The 26,083-nt window shown below is 48.2% G+C and overlaps 1 protein-coding gene, 1 long non-coding RNA gene, 1 other non-coding gene and 1 pseudogene across 5 annotated transcripts; all 4 read right to left on the bottom strand.

The window, feature by feature from the left end:
- Positions 1–586: 586 nt before the first annotated feature.
- EIF5 (eukaryotic translation initiation factor 5) lies at positions 587–8,958 on the bottom strand. 3 transcript variants are annotated; one of them, XM_042990643.1, is made up of 12 exons: positions 8,848–8,958; positions 8,503–8,713; positions 7,334–7,613; positions 7,147–7,228; positions 6,700–6,872; positions 6,024–6,135; positions 5,057–5,199; positions 4,637–4,795; positions 3,947–4,108; positions 3,519–3,683; positions 3,116–3,250; positions 587–2,780 (listed from the first exon to the last, which is right to left on the bottom strand). In XM_042990643.1, exons 3-12 carry the CDS (start codon positions 7,403–7,405, stop codon positions 2,691–2,693), a joined length of 1,293 nt encoding a protein of 430 aa, XP_042846577.1. In that variant the 5' UTR covers positions 7,406–7,613; positions 8,503–8,713; positions 8,848–8,958; the 3' UTR covers positions 587–2,690. The 3 variants fall into 3 exon arrangements, with proteins under 3 accessions (XP_042846577.1, XP_042846578.1, XP_042846579.1); XM_042990644.1 differs by lacking the exon at positions 8,848–8,958 and having other exon boundaries at positions 8,503–8,804; XM_042990645.1 differs by lacking the exons at positions 8,503–8,713; positions 8,848–8,958 and adding an exon at positions 7,999–8,183.
- Positions 5,568–5,691, bottom strand: LOC122239970. Its single transcript, XR_006219355.1, has one exon. It is a non-coding gene; the product is annotated as a small nucleolar RNA SNORA28 (small nucleolar RNA).
- Positions 8,959–12,094: 3,136 nt separating the features above from the next.
- Positions 12,095–15,274, bottom strand: LOC122239720. Its single transcript, XR_006219132.1, has 3 exons — positions 15,097–15,274; positions 13,080–13,326; positions 12,095–12,191 (listed from the first exon to the last, which is right to left on the bottom strand). It is a non-coding gene; the product is annotated as an uncharacterized LOC122239720 (long non-coding RNA).
- A 6,018-nt stretch (positions 15,275–21,292) lies between these two features.
- LOC102951336 lies at positions 21,293–21,613 on the bottom strand (annotated as a pseudogene).
- Between the last annotated feature and the right edge of the window lie 4,470 nt (positions 21,614–26,083).

Here is a 26,083-nt window from a genome sequence, read left to right as displayed (position 1 = left end):
TTTAGAGAAAAATCTCCTCTATGTCCCTTTCTTAAATTCTTTAATGTTTATTCATTTTTGAGAGAGAGAGAGAGACAGAGTGCGGGGGGGGGCGGGCGGATGGGACACAGAATCTGAAGCAGGTTCCAGACTCCGAGCTGTTAGCACAGAGCCCGACTCAGGGCTAGAGCTCACGAGCCCGGAGATCATGACCTGAGCCAAAGTTGGCCGCTTAACCAACTGAGCCTCCCAAGCACCCGTTTCCCTTTCTTAACTAGAGATAAAAACTGTATCCAGTTACAGGACTATACACTTAACACCTCAATTCCCCAAAGTAATTGAAGAAATTTCAAGAACTCAGATTAAGGCAGAACTTTTCAGTTTGTAATTAATTTGGGTTACAGGACAGGAATACAAGACCTAGGGAAAGTCACTGACCCACAGTAATGAGGCAGTGTGTGTTTTGTGAGTGGGACTTGCAACCATGGAAGTAAAACATCCCAACACAAATCCAAACCAGCAGCTACAAAACAGGGCAGAGTTCAATGCTCCGATCATATAAAATAAAAATCTAGACTAATGTTAATATTAAAGCAAAGACAAAATATAATTTCAACAGTGTTTTAATCAAGTAATGTAGCTGTTTAAAACAGGAAATTTTAAAACCGTTGAATAGATTAAAGCAAGGATTAACTTACTAAGATAGCTTCTATGGGTAAAATTTTTATTATGTGGATTTGAATTCCATTCTAAGTTTGGCACCAGACTGAATACTGGTCTCAGCCAAAATAGTGTTTAGAAGCCCGAACGGGTTTTCTTTCAGATTAAAAGAAGGAGGGTAGGGGAGAAGAAGAAAGCTCCATAACAAAACCCTATTAGCTTGACATTGGGTATGTTGAATGCAACTTGGCCTAAGTCACCACCAACTCCTACAGAATTTCAGATAATGAAAGCAAAATCGCCTATGGCAAAGAATTGTAACCTAGGTAAGATACAAGTTTGCAAAAATCTCATCTCTTCGGTGTGACAGAGCACATTCTCTCCTGGTAGATGCTTCTTCACTCAATATTGACTGAAAGGCAGAGAGAGACCAATTTGCAGATAGATTACTTGATTTTACTTCCTTAAAACATCAAGCTAACAAGATTTTATTATACCAAATGTTTATATAATTTCCAATGTGAAAAATTCTTAGATACATTTATTAAGGTCTCATTATAATCTGTGAAGATGGATCACAGAAAAAAGCGATGTAAGACAGTGCTCCCAACAAAATTAATCCTTTGGATTTTTGATTCCTAGTGTACTTTGTGGAAAGGAATAAATGGAACAAGTTTCTCCCCTGAAGAGAATTTCTGATATAGCCATAACCCACGTCAAATGAGTTTAGACCAGCTAATTGAGCCAAGAATTCACCAGCAAGTTATTTCCAAATCTAAATCTCAGGATGGGCTGGGTCAGGCCCCAGTAACCTGCATTCAGTGACCATCATCAGACTTCTTGGGTGTCTGGCTATATTCAACATGAAATAAAAAACACCTTAAGTCTTACACCAAAATATAGGCTTTAACTGGAAGTATGCTCTTAGCTTTTTTTTAAATAAAACATTTTTTGGGGGGGGAAAAAATCAAGTTTGAGACACAGTAACACTTATTTTGGCAAGATAGCAACCAAAACCTAAAAAGCATTAAGCTACTAAGTATCCACATGTAAAAGGCATTAAACAAACCATATTATCAGGAGGAAATCCACAATGAACAAAAGATACAGTATGCCTAAAACATTTGAAATTATAATTAGATCCTAAGAATAAGAGTTGAAAAATTATGCTCATTTTGCTAGAGATTAAGTGCACCTTTTCCTGCTTCCCCCAAATAAAGTCATAGCTTACTATATAACCACACCTTAGTTTCAAAATTTTCGCAGTATAAAGCAACAGCTACATACACGTAAAATGCTTATTTGTTAATGTAATAATTCCCCTGGCTCATCCAACGTGCAATGCACATGACTCCAAAGACTACAATTTGGGGTAAGTATACACGAACTGAAAAAACACAATTCAAGTTTCAAAACCTGCTCTTAAAATTATTTATAGGACACTCAGGTCATTTTTACTTCTCAGTAAGATAAAGATGTCACGCTGCCATTTGATTATCAGTCCACCTTGGCATGAGAAGAATGTACATTACCAGATGCCATTTTGAGGGACTGAACACTCAGAAAGTACTTCTCAATGGCTGCAGAGAATTATAAGTAAGCTTATGTTTACATTCTGCTGAAGACACCTTTACAGTCTCAGCATCTAACAATATCTAACAGGCTCCAAGAGTCCTATCAGGTTAATGATGGTGCAGTATTTTAAGGAGCCATTTCAGCGTAAGTCATTCAGAGCCAAAATCTTAAGAATGACCAAAATCAAATCTTTATTTTTTAACTGTATAAATGTGATCCAAATGTGTCCACCACTAATTTTTCAAAAAGAAACATGCTATAAATAAGCAAACTATATCTGCTCACTGATATGTGTATGGACTCCCTAGATGTCTTGTTGGGCTTAATTACAGACCACTCACAGCAATACATTTTTAGTAGAAAGTGTAGCATGATGTTAAGCCATTTTAGCTTTTGCACATACATGTTGCACTTCTGGCTGATGATGCAGAAAGATTTGCAGCATTACACTGTTAAGCTGGGCTGCACCCACCCCTTTAAATGGCATCAATATCAATGTCATCATCCTTGTTGTCAGACTTCACAGCTTCAACTTTAGGTACACTGGCAGTCTTCGAATACACCACCTGATAAAACAAATTTTTTGTTTACTGTAAGTTTTTATCCCAGTAAACCTATTTATAAAAATAATAGTAGTACAAATCGATGGTCAATAAGGAAAAAAAAAAACTACCCAAACACAGCCTTTATTTTTTCTAAGTTTTTATCATGTGAAAACCAAGTTCTCTATGGCGTAACATTTTAATTTTCATACACAACTAGCCCCTCTATACTCAACCTGCTGTTACCTTTGAGCATTCATAGATTATTGCCAAATTGAGAGATTTCACTTACCAAAGATTTTCAGTTACCCAAGACTGCCATTTAAACTTCCCAAACCCCCACCTCGAACACTATTTACCTCAATATTCTCATCTTCATCATCTTCTTCACCACCAGAAGATTCCTCCTCTGCTTCCTTCAACCATTTTATAAATGGTTCCGCTTTGACACGAATCTCTTTGGCAAGGTCTTTTGAAACATATTTCTTAGACGCCTAAAAAACGTTCAATACAATTTCCTTAGTTGAGGAATCTAAAAAATAATTTTTGAGTCACTCATAGAATTGCCCACATTCAGCTCTTTGAAGGGACTGGGTCACATCCTAATCTGGACTCAACGCCAGGTGGGAATCACCTACGGGTTATCCCAGGGACACTATTTCAACGTAGAAGTATTAGAAGTTACTTCTTCCAAAAGAGCCCCCCAACAGCGGTCGACACTTCTCATCTTGAAGAGACTGTTTATGTATCTACACTCCCCACCTTTTCTGACCAGCTGATGATGACTTCTTCTTCCAACAGATCTGCATCATACATCTCCTTCAAGATATGGGGAATCTTGGAAATGAGCTGAGCTTGATGCATTGCTACCACACACTCCAAACCGTGAAGAAGGTACCGTTGAGCTTTCTTGTTGTTGTGACAAAACTGAAAATAAACACGTTGGCATTAACAAGATTTCAAAGAAGCACTCAAAGTACATTAATCGTCCCAGTATCATTCCTTAAAGCTATGGCCTTCAACAGTGATTCAGTCAACCCTTAAAGATCTGTGTTATTTTACAGCATTTTCCAGATACTCCCATGCTTGTGAGGTAGGTCAATCATTTCCATTTTTAGTATGACAGAGAACAACGTTCCCAGGGTCACCCAGCTCTCATCTTATTTATGAACCTAAAATAATTTGCTTACTCGTAGGAAATGGCGCCTGTATTTCTTAATTTGTTCTCTAATCTTCTCATTAAAAAGAACTTCAGTCAAAACAAGAGGGCCCATGGCTTTTACATCCAATCTTTCTGCTTCAGCAACAATTTCTTTGTCTGATGAGTCAATAATACCTTCTTCTTTCTTTTTCTGCAAACAAAAAGGAAGCAGTTCAGTGCATTGGAGACATATCTTGCTCCAGAGATGCCAGTTAGTAATTCCAACTTTCAAGGACCTTTTTCCTAATTTATTATAGTTGCAGGACTTATTCATTATTCACATTTAAAAAATTTATCTACTTTGAGAAAGTGCCAAGCGGGGGTAGGGGGAGAGAGACAGAGACAGAATATCTCAAACAGGCTCTGCACTTGAACTCATGAAAAGATCATGACTTGAGCTGAAGTGGAACGCTGAACTGAGCCACCCAGGCACCCCAGTTTCAAGACTTTTCAGTGATTACGTGCACGCCAAAGATAGTACCTGGAACCACCTTCAAGAAGTTTTCGAGCAAAACATGGAAAAAATAAACCTGGCACCGGAGTATTCAAAAGACAGCTTGAGAAAAAATTACTCGCCAAGTAACCAGCTTAGTCATAGATACCTTAAAACCCAAGCCTGGAAAAAATTTATTTCCTGATCGCAAAATTGTTTAACTGCTCTTGAAGCAACTTGCTTTACCTTAACAAAATCAAACAGGATATTGACCCGCTCTTCAACAGTCCTTTCCAAATCATCACTGAGTGTCAGAACTTTCGCATGGTCACTGATTTCATCCATTCTGCGTCTTTGAGCTTCCTCAGTTGTATCCTCCCCCCAATCATCATCCTCCTCTTCTTCCTGTTAAAAACAAGTATGGTTGGTCAAATACCTTAAAAATAAAAAAAAATAAAAAAAAAACGCCAAATTTCTAGTCATGTTAATGGCATCAGGTTCATTTTCCACAAACACACATCAGGCTTTTTTAACCACAGGATCAGGAACCTAACATACTGTTGCAATGTTGTAACTATGACTAGTTTCATTCTCTTTGCCCATGTCACCCAAGCATCGTATTTTACACAACTTTAGCGCCTACCATACCATCAACTGTGCACTCACCACGGCATGTGGAGGAGGACTGATCTCATTTGGTGGTGGTGGTGGTGGGGTCTCACTGCTGGACATGGAACCATTTTCCTTGTCTTTGCCCTTCCTGTTTTTCTTTTCCTTTTCTTTCTTTCCTGTACCACTGTCACTATTCTCTACAGGAAAACCAAAAAAAGAAGTGAAAAATTAATACTACAGTGTGTACAACACTTCATGGTGTCTCATGAACATTTAAAACCTTGCCCCCTTTTGCTTTGGAACATTCCCCTCAGAAAACCATACACAAACACAATGCTACTTAATAATTCTAAAAGGACTCATAAACCAAGTTCATCTACCATTATTTCATATGTGAAAACACTCAGGGTAAGAAGAGAATGTCCCTCAAATACTAGAAAAGATTAACATGTAGTGCCTCAGAAAGAACAGGTAATTAAGTGAAAGTTGGCACTCCTGACCCTCTCTCCCCCCATGAACCTGAACAAAGGCTTATCTCAACCGCACTTTAGTTAACGGTTAGAACGCTGTTTAAGTCTATATAACAGTCGGTCTCATGGAAGAGACCACTGGAATAGGTTAGACTTTCTTGCTATAGCAAGCTCAAATTGCATCAGACAACTTCGATCATCTGACACAGAGTGTTGCTTGCAATGTTCTAAAGCCACTCAAGCTTAAAAAGCAAAGACCCCAGTTCACAAAACAGTATTCCAGAAGTAGATCTTTTGCGGATCCCAACAGTTTGTTTTATAGTATCTACTTCTCCCGTTCCAAAAGAACAGATCTTAAAAACCGACAACAACAAACCGAACAAAGCAGAGTTTAACTGGTAGTCTTTCAAACTCATAGATTCCACGTAACACGGTACAGAGATTAGAAATCCCTTATATTTTAATTTTGTAACAGCAAGAAAGCTTCAGTTTTGTTTCCAACATCAGTTGCTTTTAAGCTAAAATCTTAGAAGTTCATCATGAACACTTACCAGGTGGGTTTTTGAGAATGAACGTGCAGAGTTTATGATGTGTGTCAAGCATGCCTCGATAGCCACAGGCTTTACAAGAATTACCTATTGTTTGCTTCTTTGGATTGACATGCTGCCAGAAAAGAAACAAAGATTAAAAACAAGTATGTCATCTCTGATAAAAAAGCAAAAATTCTTCAACTGGCAAGGTGTTGAAGTATCTGATGGTAACTCCACCTTAACATAAAAACAGTATCTTTTAGGGGTGCCTGGGTGGCTCAGTCGGTTGAGCGTCCGACTTCGGCCCAGGTCACGATCTCACGGTCCGTGAGTTTGAGCCCCGCGTCGGGCTCTGGGCTGATGGCTCAGAGCCTGGAGCCTGCTTCCGATTCTGTGTCTCCCTCTCTCTCTGACCCTCCCCCGTTCATGCTCTGTCTCTGTCTCAAAAGTAAAATAAACGTTTAAAAAAAAAAAATTAAAAAACAAAAAAAACCAAAAAAACCCAGTATCTTTTATGCAAAATAATCTACGTACAAGAGTATGAAAGTATTTTAAAAAAACGTGTTGCTTCTGGTTTTTACTTCCAATGAAGTTGTTTTGCCTTCTCGGGAACAGAAATTGGTGGAATCACAGAACTGATCAGAAAAGCAGACAGGTGACTTTTTCTCTTATTGACAAAACCCTCAAGAACACTCACCAGATCTGTTTCAGGATTCTCACACTCAGGACAGAGAACAAATTTTTTAATGAATCCATCCAACATGTCTTGCAGCTTATTCGCCTCATGAGATCCATTGACAATGTAACGGTCATTCTTAACATCAAACTGGGTCTGTGCTCCCAGCTCACAACCAAAATATTTGGTGGGATCTATGGGGGGGGAGGAAAAGTTCTGTTAACTAAATCTTTGGCTACTTATTCCTCCTTATACAAATGTCACTCTTTACACTTTTATGTGGAGTTAAAATGTGTTGCTTGGGTAATTTTATCTCCTAACAGCAACTAGTAAGTCAGTTGTTTTTCACCCCCAGGATTCCACTTAACCCCAAAACTAATTAACATACAACTGAAACAAGACACCCACAAAGTTCGTCATTTCCATATTGATGTTTTTTTCAGACTCCTCCTAAGAGGCATTACTTACACGTTGGAGGCCGATTAAGCGCCTTTGCAACGTCAACCATGTTGACTATAACTGTCTTGATACCATTTCCTTTGCCCTCAACCTAAAGGAAAAAAGAACTTTAATTTTTGCATTATCTGCCCCAGAAGCTGCAATCTTTTAAAATCTACAAAAAGAGCTTAGGCCTCATTACGAAGATCGGGGTTACCTTGGCAATCAGACGGGGCATCTTGTAGCGATAGAACTGGTCTGACACACTGCGGTTGACATTGACAGACATTTTGGCTTATTAGTGGCTTTATCAATAAGATGAAGAGATCTTTGATTGCAACTTTTTGGTATCTTCTGTCTGGAGAAGAAGGGATGACATAAACGACTGCAAGAGTTCTCGGTCTCTGACATGAAAAAATTTTCGCCACTGAGGCTGTAAGCTTCTTGTTTGTATGCTATGTTTCCCCAATACAGGTACCAATGGCTGCGCAACAGCTCTGAAAGAGAAAGAGAACACACAACCCCCCCCCGACGTTTAACGGGATTCCCGCGCGAGGAAACCTCCCTTCGCCTAATGCTGCTACATGAGCGCACCCAGCTCACGTGGGAGGCGGCCAGCACCCCATCTAACACAGAACACCTGTGGCGGCAAAGCAGGCCTCCACCTGGACTAGGGTGGGAGCCGCCGCGCTGCTCCAGCGGCCGCGGGCTCGCACCACGCCGAACACACGGCCCGTCGGAGGCCCGCTTCCGTGCAGCGGCCATATTTCAACTGCCGGGAGACCGAACCAAGGCCTGCGCTCTGCAAACCTAGCCCGTCTCGCGAAGAAACTTCTCAGGTTCCCTCCCCCACCCCCCACGCCGAGACGGAAAACTACGGACTCGTCCTCCGGCACCGGGCGCTCGCTCCACCCCCACCGGGAAGCGCGCGCTCGCGGCCGTGCGCGCGGACGGCGAGGCGGTGACCGAGCGCGACCTCGACCTCTCCTCCCCGGCTCCGCTCCGGGCCCCACCGGCCGCGCCGCCTGGGGCGGCAGGAGGCCGCCCGGCCTCGGCGCGGCGGGGGAAACGAAACCGGCCGAGGGGCGCCGGCCCGGGCCGCCCCCGCCCCCGAGCGAGCGATGACTCATGAATGCAGCAATTAGGCCTGACTCAGCCCGCGCGGCGCGCTCCCGCGGGGCGGAGTGGGGGGCGGGAGAGAGGGAGGGGGGAGGGAAGCGGGGGAGGAAAGGGGGGCGGGGGGCGGGGGCCGGGGCGGAGGGCAGGGCGCGGGGGCCGCGGGGGCCGCGGGGGCCCGCCCGAACTGCGCCACACGCGCGCGGGTCACGCGGCGCGCCGCCATCTTGTGCGGCCGCCATCTCCCCGCCGGCCCGCCGGCGGACTCACCGTTTTCGTCAAATAAAGACATAAACCCAACGCTGCTCGCCCGGGACTGGGATGAAGTGAGGCGCGCGTGAACCCGAGTCCGAGGAGGGGCGGCGGAGGCGGCGGAGCAGCGCAGCGAGCAGCGGCCGGGCCAGGCGCCGCCGAGCAGCGGGGAGGGGCTGTCCCAGCGACGTCCGGGGTCCACACCCTTCAGCGCCCGGGGCCTGGCGACCTGGCGCGGAGAGACGGCGCCGTGAGCCGCGGGCGTCGGGGCGCCTTCCCCGCCAGCCAGCGGCCCGCGGGGGTCGAAGGGGCGGGGAGGACTGGGGAGGGGGCGCGGGGCCGCCGCCCCTCCACCGGACTCACCTCTGGAATGTTCTCGCTCTGACTGAACAACGCCGCCGCCGCGCTCAAGCTACCCTCGGCCCCTGCGCCCGCCCCCCACGCCAGGCCGCACGGCTCATTGGCCCGAGGGGCGCCCGAGCTCGCTCGTCATTGGTCCACGTGCCGCGTCAATCGCGTCTTTCTCCGCCCCTCCTGCTTCCTGAGGCTCCGCTCGCCGCCTCAGCCCGCCCCCATCTCCCGGGTCCGGCGTTCCTTCCTCTGTCCTCCCTTCCCCCCGCCTTTCCCAGAGGTCTTCGCGGTCTCGCGAGAGCAGGCTGGCCGCGGCTGGGGGCTGGCCGCGGGGCCGCGCTTTGTCGGTTTGAGCGACGGGGAGGGGGAAGATGGCGGTTGACTCCCTTCCCCCGCCGCTTTGGTTTCGCGGCGTTCCCACCGAGTTCCCCTCGTGGCGGGCGTGCGGCCTCCCCAGTGGGTTCCTAGCTGCCCTTTCGGTCCCCTGGGGACGCCCGTCGTCGGTCCTCGAGGCGGAAGTTGTTCCTCCTCCCTGCTCCTTTAGGCCTGGGCAGACGGTGATGATTGGGGGGGCCTGGCTCTTTCATCCCAAGTGCTGTCTTTTAAGGTCCGATGCCGGGGTCCATGTACCCGCGGCGACGGTGACTCGCCAAGACACCATTACAGGGTCGTGCGGCCCGTAGCCCGCCTTTCTCGCTCACTCCACGGCTCCCCTCCCCGGCACCAAGCCTGCCGGGGCTAGGCACGCCCGCACACCCGTTTTCTAAGGAGGGAAACACCAAATTAGTTCGTGACTCCGAGACCCTCCGGAAAGTGCGTCTCGGAGAGGTCTCCGAGTTCTCGTGCTCCACTATAACTTTGCTCAAAACGAGTATCACATTGGGTTACCACTCCTGGAATCCACTCCACAGTTTATAAATTGTGACTTCCTTGCTAGGCAAAGCATAGCCCAAAGCAGGTGTTCCTAATGAGGTTCCAGAGCGGTCCCTCTGGAATGGCTATTTAGAGCCTCTCATGTTTTCCTCCTTTTGAAGTGATTACAGAAACTCTCCCCTTCTTTCAAAAACTTAAATTGTGCTTAAAAGTTTCAGTTGCTACTGTAAAAGCGATCGAGTCCATCCTGAAATTTGCAAACATAGTTGTTGTTAGCGAAGAGCCAAATAATAGAGCCACGGGCTCTAATCTGCTTTCTGTGGTCTTCCCCATTTGAATAAAGTAGCAATGTTGTTGAGGACATGGTGAGGTGGATAAGGGTCTGCCCTTTGTTACAGATCTGTCAAATATGCAAGAAGGTTGGCACTGAAAGGTATGTTGATTTTTATTAAAGTAAATCATGATTTACAAGCTTCATAAACCATTACAAAATTTTTTTAACATGTATTTAATTTTGAGAGAGGGAGAGAGAGGATCCGAAGCAGGCTCTGCACTGACAGTAGAGAGCCCAGTGTGGGGCTCGAACTCACCAACCGTGAGATCGTGACCTGAGCCGAAGGCAGACGCTTAACTGAGGCTTTAAAATTGACAATGTGGGTGAGGAGGTTAATAAATCAAAGGGAAGATCCAGAGTTGAGAGAAGTGATCTGTGTCCTTGGTGCCAGAGCTTCTGTTATAACCACCCAGTGTATATACATAGGGGTATGATTGTTAAAAGAAATGCATAATGCTTTATGGGTACCAGGTTTCCCATCAGGTAAATGGAAAAGGTAGATCCCAAACAAGCTGCTTCTGGTTCAACATGAAATACGCCTTAGCAGCATTGGAACATTGGGGTTTTTGCATAGCTGCACTCGAATGACATTATTTTAGAAACTGTTGGAAAAGATGGGCGTGAAACTAGTCTGAGTTAAGAGGCCTGCCTTCTCAGAAGTATTTTTTTTAAGTTTTTATTTTTTTATATTTAGTTTTGAAAGAGAGCGTGTGACATGAGTGGGGGAGGGGACAGAGGATCAAGTGGGCTCCGTGCTGACAGCAGGGAGCCCGGATGTGAGGCTCCAACTCGGTGAGATTATGACCTTAGCTGAAGTCGGGTACATAACCGAGTCACCCAGGTGACCCTCAGAAGTATTTTTTAATAAAGCTAAATACAAAGTGATTTTCTTTTTTGCCATGTTTGATGGTTTCATATTTAATTTCATTAAAAAAAGTTTGTACTAATTTTAACTTTAATTTTTAGCAGGTGTACCACTCATTTGTATCTAATCAGGGACAGCTCTATTTTTATTTTTTTGAGAGAGAACAAGTGGGGAAGGGGCAGAGAGAGAGGGAGAAAGAGGATCCAAAGCAGGTTCTGTGCTGACAGCAGAGAGCCCAATGGCGGGGCTCCAACTCATGAACTGTGAGGTCATAACCTGAGCTGAAGTCGGACACTTAACCAACTGAGCCACCCAGATGCCCCCTGTATTTTTATTTTCTCAGTAGGCTCCACACCCAATGTGGGGCTTGAACTTATGACCCAAAGATCAAGAGTCACGTGCTCTACTGACCAAGCCAACTGGGCACCCCAGAATTTTAGTTTATTTTTTAAATTTACTTTTTTAAAAGTAGGCTACATGCCCAACATGGGGCTTGAACTGGGGATAACTTTTTAAAATTATTCTTGGGGTGCCTGAGTGCCTTGGTTGAGTGTCCAACTCTTGATTTAGGCTCAGGTCATGATCCCAGGGTTGCATGATCGAACTCCAAGCTCAGCGTGGAGCCTGCTTGAGATTCTCTCTCTCACCCTCTTTCTCTCTCTCTCTCTCTCCCTCTGCCCCTCCCCCACTCACTAGCTCTCTTTAAAAAAAAAAAAACAATTATAAAATTATTCTTAACCATACCTTTGAATGCCTCTTAGAGCCTAAGAATTTGCTAAGTGCTTTGGATACACTATCTTATTTACTTCTTAGTCCCTATGAAGAATTTTTGTCCTTTTTTAAAGAGTTTTTGGTTTTGTACCCGATACAAGATACCTTTCCTAAAATTTGTTTTAAGTTTATTTATTTTGAGAGGGAGCGAGAGTGCACATGCACACAGGGGAAGGATGGGGGCGGGGGGGGGGGGGGGAGAGAATCTGAAGCAGGTTCCTCCCATTCAGTGCAGAGCAAACTGAGGCTTAGAGGAAACAATTTGCCCAAGATCGTATACTAGTAAGTGGCAGAGCTGGAAATTAAACTGAGATCTGTCTGACCCCAGAGTCTGTTCCCTTAACTATTACATGACACAGCCTTCCCAGGTAAATACAAACATACACAAAACTAGGCAATTTACATGTGAAGTCCCATTTAATCCTTTGACAATCATGTGAAGTAGTGTTGTTATTCCCATTTGACAGATGAGGAAACAGAGTCAGGAAGGTTAATTTTCTCCAAGTCACCTGCCTAATAAATGGTGGACAGCGTTTGAACTCTAGCTTGACGCCAAGCTCATTGCACAATTCTGCTTCCTACTTCTGGCTCTCCGCCTCATCTGGCTGTATTTACCCCAACCAGGTGCTCGCGGTTTGCTAAGTAATGGGCAGCCGGTGCCTATGAAATCTTTGTCAAATGAGTGCCTGAATGATGCCTTTCAGCACTTGCCTTGAAGGGCAGACATGAGTAGCTGCTGAGAAGGTAAATTGGTAAATTGGCCTTCTGGTTGTTCAGATATGGGTGTCTGTTTTGTTTAGCATGAATTTGCCCCTCGAGCAAGATCAAGTCTGCACGGACCAAGAACCTTGGTGTTTCTGAGCTGTGGGCCACTGAGGGGCCCAGGACATTGCCCTCTGTGATGAGCCATCTGGTTGGACAGCGGGCCTCTGTGACATCCTACTCTCAGCTATCTCTAGCCTCCATCGCACCGTTGGAGCAGAGCTTAGTTAGGCAAGTTCCTGTCTCCCCTGCTTGAGTAGGAGCTATAGGGGATTATGCATTGTTTTTCTTCTGGCAATAGCCTGTCACAGGGGTGTGCATAGAGCAGACATTCAAAGCTGCTAGGAGGGAACTGAAGGTTATCTGATGAGTACAGAGGTGGTAAAGGCGTTGGCTATGTTGAAAGCTAGTGTCCCAAACCAGGGTAATCTAAGGCTCCCAGGTTAATAAACATTTCTGAGTTGCTGGGATACAGGCCCCGCCCACATCACAGGCCCTGCCCAGGGGCCTTATGTAAAAAAATAGCAGCTCTCTGACTCCCACTGAAGCTTGTCCCCACTCCTGAAATCTCTGACCCTCTGGGCAGGATGTCTCTCTGCCTTTGTGACAGGCCCCTCCCACCCAATACTTCCACAGCACCTCTGGCTTTTAGATGGCACTTTGTTGCATCTGCCTGTTTACTGGTCTGCCTCCCTCATTAGGCTGAACAGCTTGTGGTCAGAGGACCTGTCCTTGAGGAGCGCACGGAGTCAGCTACAAAGGGGACAGAGGCAGGAGGCAGAGGTGTCTACGAGGAAGAGATGAAGTGAGGCGTCACTGGAGACGGACATGATGTCGTCTTGCTCCCGAGCATTTGACTCCAAGCGGAGCCTATCTTCTGTCATTCCTGGAAAAAGAGAAAAAAGTACACGATTGTATTGATTCAGTAGATGGCGGAGAAATGTGGATGACTTGGAGAACAGGCTCTGCTCTTGGGTTGCTTGAGTCTTGGTCGCCGGGAAGCCACACACAGTACAGGGCGGCAGCTGTGCTGGTCTCGTCTGGCTTGCCTCAGGTCCTGTCTTCGGGGAAACAAAGTGTTTGGCTACCTAGCTGCACCCTCACCTGCTCAAGTCTGGTGGCTGCAGGAAAGGCCTTTGCTCAGACTTAAGGCCCTGCTGTGGGAGGGCACCACAATAAAAGGCCTGGGGGAGGCCGAGGGGCGTCCTACGGCCAGTTGTCCCGCCTGAGACCCTGCGATTCCCGCTGACTCCTGACAGCCGTTTGCAAGCCTTTGTGAGGGGGCATCTTTGCGTGTTCCCACCTCTGCCACACACTGTCCTCTTTAGTTGTGAATCTGGCACATCTTTTTTTTTTAATTTTTAAAAATGTTTATTTATTTTTGAGACAGAGAATGAGCATGGGAGAGGCAGAGAGAGAGGGAGACAGAATCCGAAGCAGGCTCCAGGCTCTGAGCTGTTAGCACAGAGCCCGATGTGGGGCTCGAACTCACAAACCGCGAGATCATGACCTGAGCCGAAGTCGGACGCTAAACCCACTGAGCAACCCAGGCGCCCCGAATCTGGCACATCTTATCCACCCAGGTGAAGCATCCACATGCCAGCCAGTTAGCTTGCTGCTGACCTGTGGGCTGTGGCCTCGCAGTGGAGCACTAGACCCACACCACCAGGAAGCACAGCTTGTCATGCGCTTAGCAGAATCAGCTGGCACGTTGGGTGGAGTTGCCTTCTAGACCTTTTTTTTTTTTTTTTTAATTTTTTTTTTCAACGTTTTTTATTTATTTTTGGGACAGAGAGAGACAGAGCATGAACGGGGAAGGGGCAGAGAGAGAGGGAGACACAGAATCGGAAACAGGCTCCAGGCTCCGAGCCATCAGCCCAGAGCCTGATGCGGGGCTCGAACCCACGGACCGCGAGATCGTGACCTGGCTGAAGTCGGACGCTTAACCGACTGCGCCACCCAGGCGCCCCTAGACCTCCTTTTTTTAAAGGAGGCTTTACACCTAGCATGGAGCCCAGTGTGGGCCTTGAACTCACAACCCTGACATCAGGACCTGAGCCGAGATCGAGTTGGACACTTAACCGACTGAACCAGGCAGGCGCCCCTAGACCTAATTTTTGAGTACAAATGATCCTACGTTCCAGACTCTGTATTTTTTTATTAAAAAAATTTTTTTAATGTTTATTCATTTTTTGAGAGACAGAGTGTGAGTGGGGGAGGGGCAGAGAGAGAGGGAAACACAGAATCCAAAGCAGGCTCCAGGCTCTGGATGGACAGCACAGAGCCCGATGTGGGGCTCGAACTCACAAACCGCGAGATCATGACCTGAGCCAAAGTCGGACACTTAACCCATTGGGCCACCCAGGTGCCCCCTGGACTCTGTATTTCTTAAAGGATGCTTGTCTTGCTTATCTATGCAGGACTTGGTTTCCCGAAGCCCGCCCTTGGTTCTCAAATAGAGGTAAGCATCAGAATGTCTGGAGGGCTTATTGAAACACAGCTTGCTGGGCCCTCCCCAGAGTGTGAGAGAGTAGGTCTGGGTGGGGCCCAAAATTTAGATTTGGAACCAGATCCCCTGGTTCCGCAGGTGCTGCTGGTCCCCGGACCACACACAGCCCTAAGGCCGGGGGACCACATGACTTGGGAGCTCAGGTACCTCTTTTCCTTCACCATGGATTCAGCAGCTTTCTTTTGAGTAATCCCCCGAGCCCTCATTCAGACAGTCTGTCTGGGAATCAAAGTCAAGAAGAACGAAATCTGTGTCCCAGTGACTGTGTTGCAGTTGTGGTGCCCAGGCCGCTTGGAGAAGTTTCGGGGCGGCTGTCGGAGACTTTGTGTTGTATGCACCACGGCCAGGGGCCTCACAGTGGTTGTCCCAGTGACACTGTGCCGCTGTCACAATGCGGCCACCCATGTTCTCTCACTGGCGTGCCAACACCTCATGCTGTCCCCTCCTCTTGCGGTTGGGGAAGCCAAGGCGTAGAGGGAGGATTTGTCTCAAGGCTGGGGCTGGGGTGCTGACGTCCAGCTGTAGGGTTTTTCCCACTGTCTAGGACCTCATTATCCTGTTTGGCATATCCCAGTTCTAGAGTTTGCTCCCCTTCCTTTGGCTGGATTTTAATTGCTCCAATGCTCCTTTTTTTTTTTTTTTAATTTTTTTTAACGTTTTTATTTATTTTTGAGACAGAGAGAGACAGAGCATGAACGGGGGAGGGGCAGAGAGAGAGGGAGACACAGAATCGGAAGCAGGCTCCAGGCTCTGAGCCGTCAGCCCAGAGCCCGACGCGGGGCTTGAACTCATGGACCACGAGATCGTGACCTGAGCTGAAGTTGGACGCTCAACCGACTGAGCCACCCAGGCGCCCCAACTCCAATGCTCCTTTTTAGACACGTGAGAGGAGGCGGGACCCAAGGGCTGAGGGTGTATCTCCTCACGACGCTGACCTGCTTCAAGCAACCACTGTGTATCGCGCCTGCGGCCGAGCAGGACATTAGAGACGCAGGGGGCCCCTGCAGGTGCTGTACCCACTTGTACGCGTATGGTTGTTTGTGGGCGCTGGGGAGATGTCACCTGAAAGTCTAGATTTCTGATTCTGCAGGAAATAGGAAGCCCTGGCAATGCTGGGATATACCCGTATGTGGCCACGCCTCTGTCGTCCAGAGCTGAAGGTGGGGCATGAGTGCTCGCGGACGGCAGCCACCGTGTCTCTGTGCAGGCGTGCACGTGCGCCCACACCTGTCCCGTTCACTCCCGTTGCCTGCCTCACCTCCGCGCTGGCGTTCACGCCTCTGCTCGTTTCTTTCTTCCTCCAGCGAACGTGCATCAGATGCCATCTGTGTGCCAGCTCGAGGGAAGTTAGACGTTTGAGACCTTGCCCAGGTGTTCTAGGGCCGCTGGAACCAAGTAGCACAGACCCGGTGTGAGACAACAGATTTCTTCTCCCCTGGTTCTGGAGGCCAGAAGTCTGAAATCAAGGTTCCGGCAGGGCTGTGCCCTCTCTCTGTGCCTGGCGATGGCCGGCCGTCCTGGATGCTCTTCTGCTTGCTGTTGGTTGGACGCAAGCGCTGTCTCTGGAAGGTGACCCTCTTCCCTCTGCGACGTCGCAGGGCGGTCTCTCTGCGCGTGCCTGTCTCTGTGTGTCTTCTCAGAAGGATGCCAGACATGTTGGACGTAGGGCCCGCCCTACACCCTGGCCCAGTATGACCTCCTCTAAACTTGATTTCATTCGCAGAGACCCTGTTTCCAAATAAGGACTCATTCACCTCATTCAGGATCCGGACTTCCATGTATCCTTTGGGGAGATAGAGTTGAACTTGCGGCTGACATTTATTTAAAGAAGGACCCCAAACAACTCCAAATGTAAACCCTGGCCCTGGCTCATCACTCATGTTTGGGAGACAAGACTCCCGAAGTGTCAGCAAGGACCCGGTGGCCGTCTGCCTTCCTGGAGCACGAACAGTGAGAGAGTCCCGTGGCCTCGGTGCTTCATGCACACCGACCACTTAATCCCTAACACAGCCCTCCCAGGGAGATTCTGTTGCCAGGGGACTTTGCAGATGAGGTAACTGAGGTGCAGAGAGGTCATACAGCTTTGCCAAAGTGCCTGGGGAGCAGAGCTGGGTGTGTGTGTGTGTGTGTGTGTGTGTGTGTGTGTGTGTGTGTGTGAACGACAGCAAGTGACAGCAGGTTGTTTCCCGTTCTCTTCAGACCCTTGGCCCTTGTGATGGGGACAGGTGAGGCTAACCTTGGTCTCAGCTGCCATCACAAAACCCAGTGCTTACCTCCTTTATCATCCCCCTGGGGCGTGTGCTGCTCTGTGACTTCCCGGGGCGATTGCAGGGGGCTTTGGGCATGACGTAGAAAAGGTCTGATTACTTTCTCGATCCCTAAACTCCCACTTGCACAAGATTTAGTCCATATTTAGGGTCAGTTTCCTGCATCTACTGGCAGATGGAAGAGCCATCCAGAACCCATAACAATATGCTCTAAATAACGTTTATTTTGTGGTACTGATCCATCCGAGTAAATATAGTTAGTACCAGATGGGACTTTTGCAACCTAGAGGTCTGAAGGCAAGAAAGGATTCGTTTTGAGTTTCCTTAAATTAGGTGAGCAATTTTTTTCTTGGGCTATCAACCCCCACGTTCAACATTCCCAGCGTGACATTTTGTACTGTTATACTTGGTAAGTAAAGCTTAGCTATTCTGAGGTTTATGTGCCAGGAGCCTATGCTCAGAGTTCCCTTTTTAGTTGCACTCATAAAGGCTGCTCACATGTTTGGGTATTTCATGCAGAAAGAAGTCTTTCGGGCTAGGTCATTCTCGGTTAGATATTTACAAAGTTCACGGCTGTTTTTAACACACACCTCTGCTGCCTTAAAACCACAGTCCGCGTTTAAAGCCATGACTGGCTTCTCTCACTTGGCATAATGTCTGCAAGGTTCACCCATTGTGCTAAGTGAAAGAAGCCAGTCACAAAAGGACAAATGCTGTATAAGTCCACTTAGATGAGGTTCCTAGGGTAGGCAGATTCATGGAAGCAGAAAGTAACAGGGTGGATGCCAGGGGCTGGGGGAGGGGGTAATAGGGAGTTAGTGTTTCACAGGGAGAGAGTTTCAGGTCGGGAAGATGGAAACATTCTGGAGATGGATGGTGGTTTTCTAACAATGTGACTATACTCAGTGCCACTGAACCGTATACATAAAAATGGCTAAAACGGTAAATTTTATGTTGTGTATATTTTACAAAACAAAAAAACATCCTATAATAACCTAAGCAACTCTATGTAAATTGATACAAGTGATACAATTGATAGAAACCTCACATGCCTGCGATTAAATATGATGCGTATCATAAATACTGACAATCATGCATATTTATATGACGTTTCTTTTCTGTTTTGTGCTTTTCTTTATTTTTCAATTTAAAAAGTTCCCCAGAAGATATAAATTTTAGCTAACTCTGTGACACCGAGCCCTCTTAGCATTTTGAACTGCTATTGTCCTGTAAAATAGGTGGGGCGCGGGGTGGGGGGGGGTGTTAAAGACACGAAATTTACTCTGCAGAACAGTAGAAACCAAAGTAAATGGAAGTCACCCCTCAGTAAGATTCAAGTCGTAACAGAATCAAGTGCAACACCATCAACTCCTTAGCCTCCCAGGGCAAGAGTGGTCAACCCAAATCCTCCCAGGGCAAGAATCCTACACCCACATCCTCCCAGCGCCCTCCAGCCACCCCCCTCCCCCCCCTCAGGTGATCACAGCAGGGCTGCAGGGCTGTGAGAGGCACTGAGGAACCACAGGGACTCCTGGAATAGAAATATAAAGGGATCCACATTCAACTAAGGAAACAAAACCAAACCAAACTCCATGCAGGCCAAACAAAACTCAAAGGGATTGTGTCTGGCCTGTGGGCCACCAGTTTGCGATTTCTGCTTCAGAGTGAGAGACTCTTGGATCTGGGAGGGACACTGGAGGACTTTTTGTCCTCACCCCTGCTTTTCCAAAGAAGAAACCATGATGAAGTTATGCATTGCTTTAGAAAGAACTGGCCTAGAACTAGCTACATCTTAGACAACAGTTTTAGGGCTCTCTTCTTCCTCAATGCTGGCTAGAAATTTTTTTTCCTCATTTCTTTATTTCAAATTTTTATTTTTGAGGGAGAGAGAGAGAGAGAGGATATGCATGTGAGTCAGAGAAGAACAGAGAAAGAGAAGGAGAGAGAATCCCAAGCAAGCTCTGCACTGTCAGCACAGAGCCCAATGGGGGCTCGAACACATGAACAGTGAAATCATGACCTGAGCTGAAATCAAGAGTCAGATGCCTAACTGACTGAGCCACCCAGGCACCCCATTTTCCCCCCCAGATAGTATATCATTCCAAGTTTGAATTTGAATCTTTTCCTTAAACATAGATAAATTGATTTAATTTCATCTTACTGCACAAATGAAGTTCAGTGCCTAGTATTTTTCTGTTTGAGTGATAGCTGCCACTTTCCAACAAACTCCAGCACTTAACGGCCAGCAGAAATTTTGATATGCATACTACATGTCTCCCAGCCTTTTCAAAATTGCCGTTATTTGCGTGTGGGCCTTTGGATAAAAATGCCAAAGGAAGTTATCGGTGGACGTATTCATATATCTGATATGCTGACCTTCTAAGATATATAACAAGTTTTGAGAAGGTAGATTTTTCTTTGGCTCTCTTGTTAACATCCGTTGTGAGAATTTGGATTGTGTTAGGAGAGCTCTACACCAGGGCCATGAACTCGCAGACCTAGGATGAATACGGCCCCCGGAGATGTGTTATGCTTTGATCATCATTGTTTTGGGAGGAGGGGGATGAAATGGCTTTAGGTCATCATGTGCTCTGGAAGCTCCCCCAAGTAATGACATCTTCCTCTTTGAGGAACATACAGCCCCTTCCTGGCCATTGAAGACATGTGAGGTAGTGGTCCATCTTATTTGAGGGAGATCACAGTGCAGTGCTATCAAAATGAGCTTCTCCGGGACATGTGTTCAGAAGTTGAGTGTATGGGGCACCTGAGTGGCTCAGTTGGTTAAGTGTCCTTCGGCTTAACCATGACTCCGGCTCAGGTCATGATCTCACAGTTCGTGGGTTCAAGCTCTGCGTCGGGCTCTGTGTTGACAGCTCAGAGCCTGGAGCTTGCTTCGGAGTCTGTGTCTCCCTCCCTCTCTCTCTCTCTCTCTGCCTCTCCCCCCTCTCATTCTCTCTCTCTCTCTCTCTCTCTCTCTCTCTCTCTCAAAAATAAATAAACATTAAAAAAATAAAAATAAATATAAAGAGTGTTGCCTGACCTTGCCGGGTTAGCCACGTGTGCGGTCAGCAGACTCTTCTCTTTGGGCAGGGGATAGACCTGTTTAGCTGCCCTGCATCTGGCCACGTGCAGGAGTGTCATGTGGCCCTTCAGCCCAGAACATTGGGAAGCCATGTCCTTGTGGAAGGGGCGAGCTCTGATGAATGGCAGAGGAGACCCCCATACATCTAGAAATGGAATTCACAACCATACCGGTCCAGCCCAGTAAGCATACGTGGAGACACCCCCACTGGCCCTGCAGGGGTCATCACTGAAAGTAATGATAAGGACACCATGGTCTATTTGTCCAGCATCTGCCAGGCAGCAGGTTCTGAGCAAAGTTCTCACGGGTAGGAGGTCAGAGGCCATGTTACTAACAAGTGCTGGCTCTGAGGGGGAGTTCGGGTGACCCCCTCGGCCCAGTTTGCTCAGAACCTCCCTGGTTTTAGCACTGAAAATCCCTTATCCTGGGAAACCTCTCAGTCGCAGGCAAACTGGAACAGTTTGTCACCCTGGGGAGGGGCACACGTTTTACCTAAATTACTTGGTATAATATAAAGTGGGATGGGGAAAAATGTGGGCCAAAAGGACTATTGAGATCAAGTTCTGAGAAGTGCTGTCCACCCTCCAGGCAGCAGCCAGAGAGCATTTGCTTAAATTTTACTTTTTATCTCTCTCTTTTTTTAAGATTAAAAAACGTTTATTTAGAGAGCGAGAGAGCACACACATGAGGGAGGGGCAGAGAGAGAGAGAGGGAGAGAGAGAATCCCAAGCAGGCTCAGTGCTGTCAGCACAGAGCCTGACACGGGGCTCGATCCATGAACCGTGGGATCATGACCTGAGCAGAAATCAAGGGCTGGATGCTTAGCAGACTGAGCCAGCCAGGTGCCCCATTTTTTTTTTTTTTTTTTTTTTTTAGAATTAATATTTTATTGTCACTTATAATCAGATGGCAGTTGGGTATATAGTCTTCATACTTGATCTTTCCTTTTTGTAAATAAAAAATATCACAAGTTGTCAACATCCAATGACTGGTTATGTTTTCAGAAAACATAATTAGATTAATTCGTTAATGGTAGCTTCAAGTTTCTCCTTATCAGCTCCAGAAAATTCACCCACCTTCTGTCCCTTTTTTAAAAACGGGAGGGTTGACTTCACATCTGAAGCAACCTCTGACAGTCACCCACGTCTACTTCAAGGCACACCACGTTGGGATCCTTCTCAGAGAGGGGATGAGAGATGGACTTGACCATTTTGCAAGGCCCACACCCTGTGGCAGAGAAGTCAACTACTAAAGTTTTCCCCTCACTGTTCAAGGCTTCCTGAAAAGCGTATTTGCTCTCGATCTGCTTCACCATTTTGGCGGCTGGGGTCTGACAAGCGACCGTAAGGACCAATGGAAGTGGATCCTAAACGCGGCCAGAGCTCCAGGCGCCCCACGTTTTACCTTTCGGGAGCAGCTTTAGATTCACAGTGAAACTGAGCGGAAATTAGAGATTTCCATCATGCCCGCTGTCCACACACAGGCACGCCTCTCCCAGTGTGGACATCCCACCAGGTGGGACATTTGTTACAATTGATGAGCCCACATCGACGTGTGGTCATTACCCACGTAGGCTGCAGTTCGCTTTGAAGTTCACTCTTGGGGCACATCCTACACAGAAGAGCATTTTTAAAAAGTGAGACGCAGCAGAAGGAGCAGAGTGACCACAGTCCCGTTCTGTGAGCTGCGTGTGTGCACGTACTGACTGTCACGGAGAGCGCTTCCCTAATTGGCCTGGGGTGACCAGTGGTCACGAGACTCTGCTTGGGTGTTGAAGGGACACGTTGCGTGTCAGTTTGGAGAGAACCCAAGGGCTTTGTGGGGTTGTAAGGAAATCCGAGATTGAATGGAGAGTCAGGAATATGGCGGGAGGCCCTGGGCCTCCTGCTAAGGGACACTTGGCTCTTTCTCTCTCTTGCCCAGTGGAAATTGCCCAAGGTGGTCCCAGCACAGTGTCAGGATGCCTTCAGGAGTCAGGCTCTGCACTTTGCCACTTTCTCTCTCTCTTTTTGTTTTTTTTTTTTTTTAAGTTTATTTATTTTGAGAGAGAGCCAGATCCAGGGCTTGAACTCACAAACCATGAGACAGACCTAAGTTGAAGTCGGACACTCAACCGACTGAGCCATCCAGGTGCCCCAGCCACTTTTTCTTTTAAACCCACGGAACACAAAGTGACCAGGTGACATCATTTTGGGTGGTTGAGCTTGGTTGCCTTGGATGGGGCTGCCGCCCTCCTGAATACAGGATCTCTGCTGCCCTCTGGTCCGGCCTGGATGCCGTGCGTTCTTCCGATGATGTTGTATGCTTTCTCTCTGGCCTGCTGTCCCTTCCTGCTCTGGCTATGTCCTTCCTGGAAAATGCCTACACCCCATCCCCTCCCCTCCAATGAGCCTTCTTTTTGTGCCTGTTTATGGACTGTCTTTGGGGAGCCCCACACCTGCCTGGTGGTTTCCTGCTGTTCCTTTGGGAAACATAATTGCTGATTACCCTCCCAGCCCGAACACTAGAATTTACTGCTTCGAGAGACGCATACCTTTGAAAACAAAAAAGCCTATTTGTCGTGCTTTGTCCTCCCAAGGGCAAATAGGGTAACAAAGGAAAGGAAGGACCTTCCGCATCTTTAACAGGTTGCTCTGCCCTGCTTGCGTGCCCTGCAGCCAGACTGTTGGCTCTTTGTGACCGAATGCTGCGGCACCCAGCTCCGTTTCCTGCCCACGTTGGCGCTTTGTTGAGTGATGAGTGTTGATGAGGTTTTGGGGTGATGGTGGGGGGTCCGGAGCTGACGACGTAGAAAGAATTCTTGAAGACATCTTTGGTGCAAAAAAAGGTGATTTTATTAAAACGTGGGGACAGGATCTGTGATGTGCTAAGGAAGGCTCCTAAGATGCCTGAGGCCTTGCTGTTGTCCAGCCAAGGTGGTTTTCCCTCTACTAAGGCATTAACATCAGGATGTTCGCAGGTGCGTGGAGAAATGTTCTACTCTGTCTTGGTCTGAAGTATCTGTCAATGGGCTGCAGGTTATGAGGAAATTTAATTTTATCTGCCATTTCCTTCTGGCCTTTGTTTCCCATGTCACGATGGAGGGGTGATGTTGGGGCTCCTCTGAGAAGCAGCGGGGACTAAAGGTTTGCATGAGGGAGATGTCCGTGGGGGAGAAAACGGACGCAGGTGCCGAGGGCGGGAAGAGTGGGGACAGCCATGCACATTGGACTCCAGGGTGAGGAGGGAAGGCTGGTGGCTTGGAGGGCCTGCTGCCTCAGCAAGGTCTGGCGCGGCCATCAGAGGAGGCCTTGTGTCCTAGGAGCGGGCCTGCCCGCACATCCTTGCTGCGCTCGGTCACGGCTGGTGGCAGCCATGGGAAGCTTGGATCTCAGAGCTCGGCAGCTGTGCCCTGGACCAGTTACCTTCCCTGGATCTCAGGGTCTGCGTCCTTACGGCCACCACATTCTTCTGGGCATGACCGGCCTGGACCTGTCCCCTCGCCCCACCTCCGTGATTACAGATGCAAAGATGAAGGGGAACAGTGCCCCTGACCGACGCGTTTGTCACAAGCCCCCGCCTGCTTCTGTGCCTGTGTCCTCTGCTTTGGAGGTCAAGCTCCTGTCTGACGGGTGTTGGGGCTAAAGAGAAGATGGTTCTTTTGCCGCCGTGTAGGTCCCAGCAGAGAGAAAATGGAAAATCAGGTCATGAGATCTAGGAAAGAATGTAGGTCAATTAAAGTTTAAAGCAGAGACGTTTCTGCAGTGGCTCCGTGAGTCAGCATCGAGTCTGGGGGAAGTGCCACAGGCACCTGAAGCCTGATGAGGTCTCGCGTGGGGCCAGAGCCTCTGGCGGGTGCCGGCAGCGGCAGCGTTGTCCCCACTGGAGGGAGCAGCCCAAGGTTGCTTGCAAGTTTTCATGCTTTTAAGCCGCGTTGAAATTCATCACCGAACACCCTTGACTGCCTGGGGAGCGTCCTAACTCAAGCTGGGAATCTGGGCCAGCTGTTTATAAGAACAGTATTCGCTGAGTGAAGCCAGCAGGGCAGACAGGGGGTGACTTCTTGGAGGGCAGGAGGGGGTGGGAGGGAAGGGATCTGGCCACGAGCTCATACTTTCGACAACCTGCTCTGTGCCGTGCCGTAATTTTTGCTCTCTGGTGCTGTGGAAGCCTCCCTGCACCGCACAGAAGGGCAGCCCAGCTCTGTTCCCGGAAAGGCTTCCCCGTGGACAGGGCAGCATGCATGGCAATTACAGGAACCCATCGCATGGGTGACTTAGCTGTCACCTGCAGCACTTGTGGCCAACCTCTGCCCCACCCAAAACACACAAACGCACACGGACGATTTGTTTGAGCTGGGCCTGGGTTCTCCGCAGCGGCTCTGGGAGGCCCTGCTCCGGGCCACAGCCACGGCTGGGCTCGGGTTTGGGCTCTGCTGTGGGCGAGGCTGTATTCACATCTACCAGGCTTTGGGACACCTCAGGTCCTGGGACTGTGTCTTCTTTCTGTTTTTTAAGCACCAGCATCTATGTTATGGGCTGAATTACCTCCCTCCCCAGATGCACAGGTTGAAATCCTAACCCCCAGCACCGCAGAACGTGACTGTATTTGGAGAGGGGGTCCACACAGGTGTGGTCAAGTTAAGAAGGGGTCATTAGGGTGAGTCCTGATCCAATAGGGCCGGTGTCCTTATTTGTTTATTTTTTTTTAGTGCTTATTTTTGAGAGAGAGAGCAGGAGCAGGGGAGGGGCAGAGAGAGAAGGAGACAGAATCTGAAGCAGGCTCCAGGCCCTGAGCTGTCAGCACACAGCCTGATGCACGGCTCAAACTCATTAACCACAAGATCATGACCTGAGCCAAAGTCAGACGCTTAACCCACTGAGCCACCCAGGTGCCCCAGGACCGGTGTCCTTATAAGAAGCAGAGATCAGGGGGCGCCTGGGTGGCTCAGTCGGTTGAGCGTCCAACTTCAGCTCAGGTCACGATCTCGCGGTCCGTGAGTTCGAGCCCCGCATCGGGCTCTGGGCTGACGGCTCGGAGCCTGGAGCCTGCTTCCGATTCTGTGTCTCCCTCTCTCTCTGCCCCTCCCCTGTTCATGCTGTGTCTCTCTCTGTCTCAAAAATAAATAAACGTTAAAAAAAAATTAAAAAAAAAAAAAGAAGCAGAGATCGGGACGCAGAGATCAGGACACAGACATGTACAGAGACCATGTGAGGACATGGGGAGAAGATGGCCATCAACGTGCCAGGGAGAGAGGTATCAGGAGCAAGCCACCCTGCTGAGGCCCCGAGTGGATTTTTGGCGTCATACGAACTCCTGTTGTGTAAGCTGCCTGGTCCGTGGTGCCTTAGGTCAGTCCTGGGAAACGAATGTAGCCCCCGTGTCTTGGGTAACTTAATGAGCATCCGTGGAATAAGCGAAGGTAGAAGTGATCTTGAGTAAAACTGCTGAATTCTGGGTGTCACTCTGTAGAGGAGGCCCTGGGGAGAAGTCACTCGTCCAACGTCAAACTTGACATTCACAGCGGAGCTCACGTCCGCGGGGACCCCCTCCTAGGCAGAAGCTTCTCCCCAGGTTTCTTTCTTCCTGGGCAAGGGGAAGAGGTCGACCTGAATCCTTGCTTTCCACATCTCCCTCCAGTAGAAGGTCTGGTCCACGATGGGGGGTGGGGGGGGAGAGCGGATGTGCATGCGTGAAATAATGCTGTCCTCACTCTCCATGACAGGTGTCCTCACCGTCTGCTGGTGCTTGGAAAGAAAGCACTTCTGTGTGCCAGGACTGAAGAGTTACCATATTACTGGGGGTT

The sequence above is a fragment of the Panthera tigris genome, chromosome B3, assembly GCF_018350195.1.
Source record: "Panthera tigris isolate Pti1 chromosome B3, P.tigris_Pti1_mat1.1, whole genome shotgun sequence".
Classification (NCBI taxonomy): domain Eukaryota; kingdom Metazoa; phylum Chordata; class Mammalia; order Carnivora; family Felidae; genus Panthera; species Panthera tigris.
This window is presented reverse-complemented; position numbering and strand designations above follow the sequence as displayed.